The following is a 3115-nucleotide window of genomic DNA, read 5'->3' as shown; positions in this document are numbered from 1 at the left end:
ATCTTGCATTTATTATAATTAAAACCCATCTGCCATTTATTTGCCCAACTCACTAAATGATCTAAATTCTTTTATAAATTAGCAGAATCGTCTTCATAGCTAGCAACATCCAATACTTTAATATCATCAGCAAATGTAAGTAATTTATTGACCATTCCTTCATCTATGTCATTGATGTAAATGAAAAAGAGCAAAGGTCCTAAGATTGAGCCCTAAAGTACCCCACTTTTGACGTTAATCCAGTTTGACTGAATTCTATTTATAGCAACCCTCTGCTTTCTTCCATCCAGCCACTCTTCTATCCAATTAGCTAACTTATCCTTCAAACCTGTAGAGATAGCTCCTCATCCCACCCAGTGGCACAGCGGGATGTCTGCGGACTTACAACGCTAAGAACATGGCTTCGATACCAGTGGTGGGCAGAGTGTAGCTTATGCTTAACTACAAACAAACAAAATCTATAAAGATAATTTGTTTTACAAGCCTTTTATGTAGCACCTTGTCAAAGGCCTTATGAAAATCCAGATACATGAAATCTACACCCTTACCCTCATCTACACAAACAGTAACCTTTTCAAAGAATGTCAAATGATTTGTAAGGCAAGATTTTTCCTGCAGTGAAACCATGTTGACTAGCTACTAAAATTCTAAACTTTATTAAATGACTTTGCAAAGTATCTTTTAACAGACTTTCCTAAACTTTTCCCACAACTGATGTAAGACTAATAGGCCTGTAATTACAAGGACAGTTTTTATTATCTCCCTGGGAAAAAATAGTTACATTAGCTAACTTCCACCCCTCTGGTCCAGCTCACCGTTCAAGAACGTACATAAAATAATAGCAAGTGGTTCATATGTCCAATCCTTAACCTCCTTCAAAACTATTGGGGAAATATTATCTGGCCCAAGAGTCTTACAATCATATTGTCCAACCCTGCTTGCATCTAGCAACTGTTGAAGATGAGGAATACTACTTAAATCTTCATTAGTAGAAACTGAAGAAAAAGATACTAGCCTTCCTTTGTCATCCCGCAAGGGTTTTACCCCTATCTTAAATTTTTTTTACACTTCATGTACTTTAAGAAATCCTTACTGTTAATTTTTACCTTTTTCAGCCAATCTTTTTTCATACATGCTTTCTGATGTCCTAATTTCCTGTTTGATCAACTTTCTTGATCTTTTAGAATCTTCTAAATGTCTCGTCATACCAGTCAATTTAAATTTCTTAAACTTGTGATGATTTTATCTTATTTTATCTCTTATCCATTATGGTTTTTCTTTCTATAAGGATTATGTTTATATTGAATATTTAAAAACTTATATTTAAAAATTTTCCACATTTCATCAGAATTTCCAAGTATCTCAGCTGCCCAATTAACAACAGATAATTCTTGTCTCATCCCTTCAAAATTTGCTTTTTTTAAAATTTGTAACCAAAATATTATCCTTGATCTCGATATGCAGCAAAACATCAAACCTAATACAGCAACGACCTCTTGCACCCAGATGTTCCCCAGTTTCCACCATCTCAACAATTTCCATATTAGAAGTTAACAATAAATCTAAAATAGCATAGTTTTTAGTAGGTTCATTGACCAATTGGTGAATAAAACCATTTTGAACAATTAAAAGTATAAAAAAATAAGTAACATTTACTTAAATGATACCTAACTCTCAAGAAATATATTTAGTTTTTTAATAATTTAAGTTAAGACAATAATTTTTTGCTGTTTAAATCTACAGTTGAGTTTTATTTATTAACTTTCTTTTAGTGTGGGATGTTCAACCTTGCCACCAGAAGCTGGAATACCGATACTTGTGTTAAAACCAATCTTGATCTAAACACAGGAACCTTGACCTGTGAATGTACTGCCCTCGGCTATGTCGGGTAAGTTTAATTTTTGGAGTTTAAATGCCGATTGTTTGTTTGTTTTTAAAAGAAAAGCCACACTGAACTATCTGCTGTGTCCATCGCATAGAATAGAACTCCTGATTTAATCGTAAACTCACCGGGGAACTTAAGCCCCGAAAAGATATTCAAGTGTTAGAAACCAATAGGCCTAAAATATATGATAAAAATCACGTAAATTGCTTCCTCTTGTTTACGTAAGTTCCGTTTTTAGTTCTAGGGCTATATTTGAAGATAGTTTTAAATTCGAAGCCCTGTTGTTGTTATTTTTCAGGACTGTTTTAAAAGTTACTTCAATCCCCAGTGTCAAGGTTTGAGTTTATATTTAGTGCTGTATCACGAGATACTTCAATTACCAGGTTCTGTTTTTATTTTCATGGCTGTATTACGAGATACTTCTATCACCGAGGTCAAGTTCTATTTTTATTTTCAGGGCTGTACTACACGATAGTGTAACCACTGACGAACCAACAACAATTTTTACTACTGAGGAGTTATTGTTTGATGTCGAAACCCAAAGAACAACAATTGAACCGACTACCACAGATATTTTCACAACTGCTGAAGAAACTGAATCCACTACAACAAAATTGCCCTCTACAGTGACTTACCTCGTGACAGAACGTAAGCTCCCTAGCACAGAACCACCCACAACCTTTGCCAGAGTCCCAACGACCATCTTAACTCCGGTATCTTCTCAGAACTCTTCAACATCTCCCCCTCCTATTGATATGTTCCTTAAACTTGCTGAAGATTTTTATGCCATTGTTGGAGACCAAGAAGGTGCATTCACAACACACCTTCTCCATCAAATATCTAATATTATGGGACTGCCCTACCCTGTTTCTCCTACTTCAGAATCTCTCCAGGTAAGGATGAATTATATTTGTACAGGATTTCGTCAAAAACTTGATGTAGTATAGAACAGACAACGATCTACAATAATCTTACTTCGGATACATTCTATTGTGTACTCTACTTTGTGACTTTCCATGATTCATGATTAGTTTGAAGTAGTTTGAGGGGTGTAACATCTTCTAAAAACAAGTTTTGATACGAAGGCACGCGCTTCGTGATTAGTTTGAAGTAATTGAGGAATCTTTCTGAGACCATAGCATTACAGGAATTATTGTCCTGAATATCAGCTGTTAAAATATACGGTAAAAAAACATTGCAATGATCCACATTTACCCATAGACACAATGT

The 3115-nt window shown here is 34.8% G+C and overlaps 1 protein-coding gene across 1 annotated transcript in view; it reads left to right on the top strand.

The window, feature by feature from the left end:
* Window positions 1-3115, top strand: part of LOC111087379 — a 28985-nt gene that overhangs the window by 9761 nt on the left and 16109 nt on the right. The window contains exons 6-7 of the mRNA XM_022393827.1: window positions 1773-1888; window positions 2343-2778. Coding sequence (XP_022249535.1) covers window positions 1773-1888; window positions 2343-2778 — 552 coding nt within the window. The remainder of the gene's footprint in view (window positions 1-1772; window positions 1889-2342; window positions 2779-3115) is intronic.

Source organism: Limulus polyphemus, unplaced genomic scaffold (genome assembly GCF_000517525.1).
Source record: "Limulus polyphemus unplaced genomic scaffold, Limulus_polyphemus-2.1.2 Scaffold2081, whole genome shotgun sequence".
Taxonomy (NCBI): Eukaryota; Metazoa; Arthropoda; class Merostomata; order Xiphosura; family Limulidae; genus Limulus; species Limulus polyphemus.
Note: the sequence above shows the minus strand (reverse complement) of the source record. Positions and strands in the feature narration are given on the sequence as shown.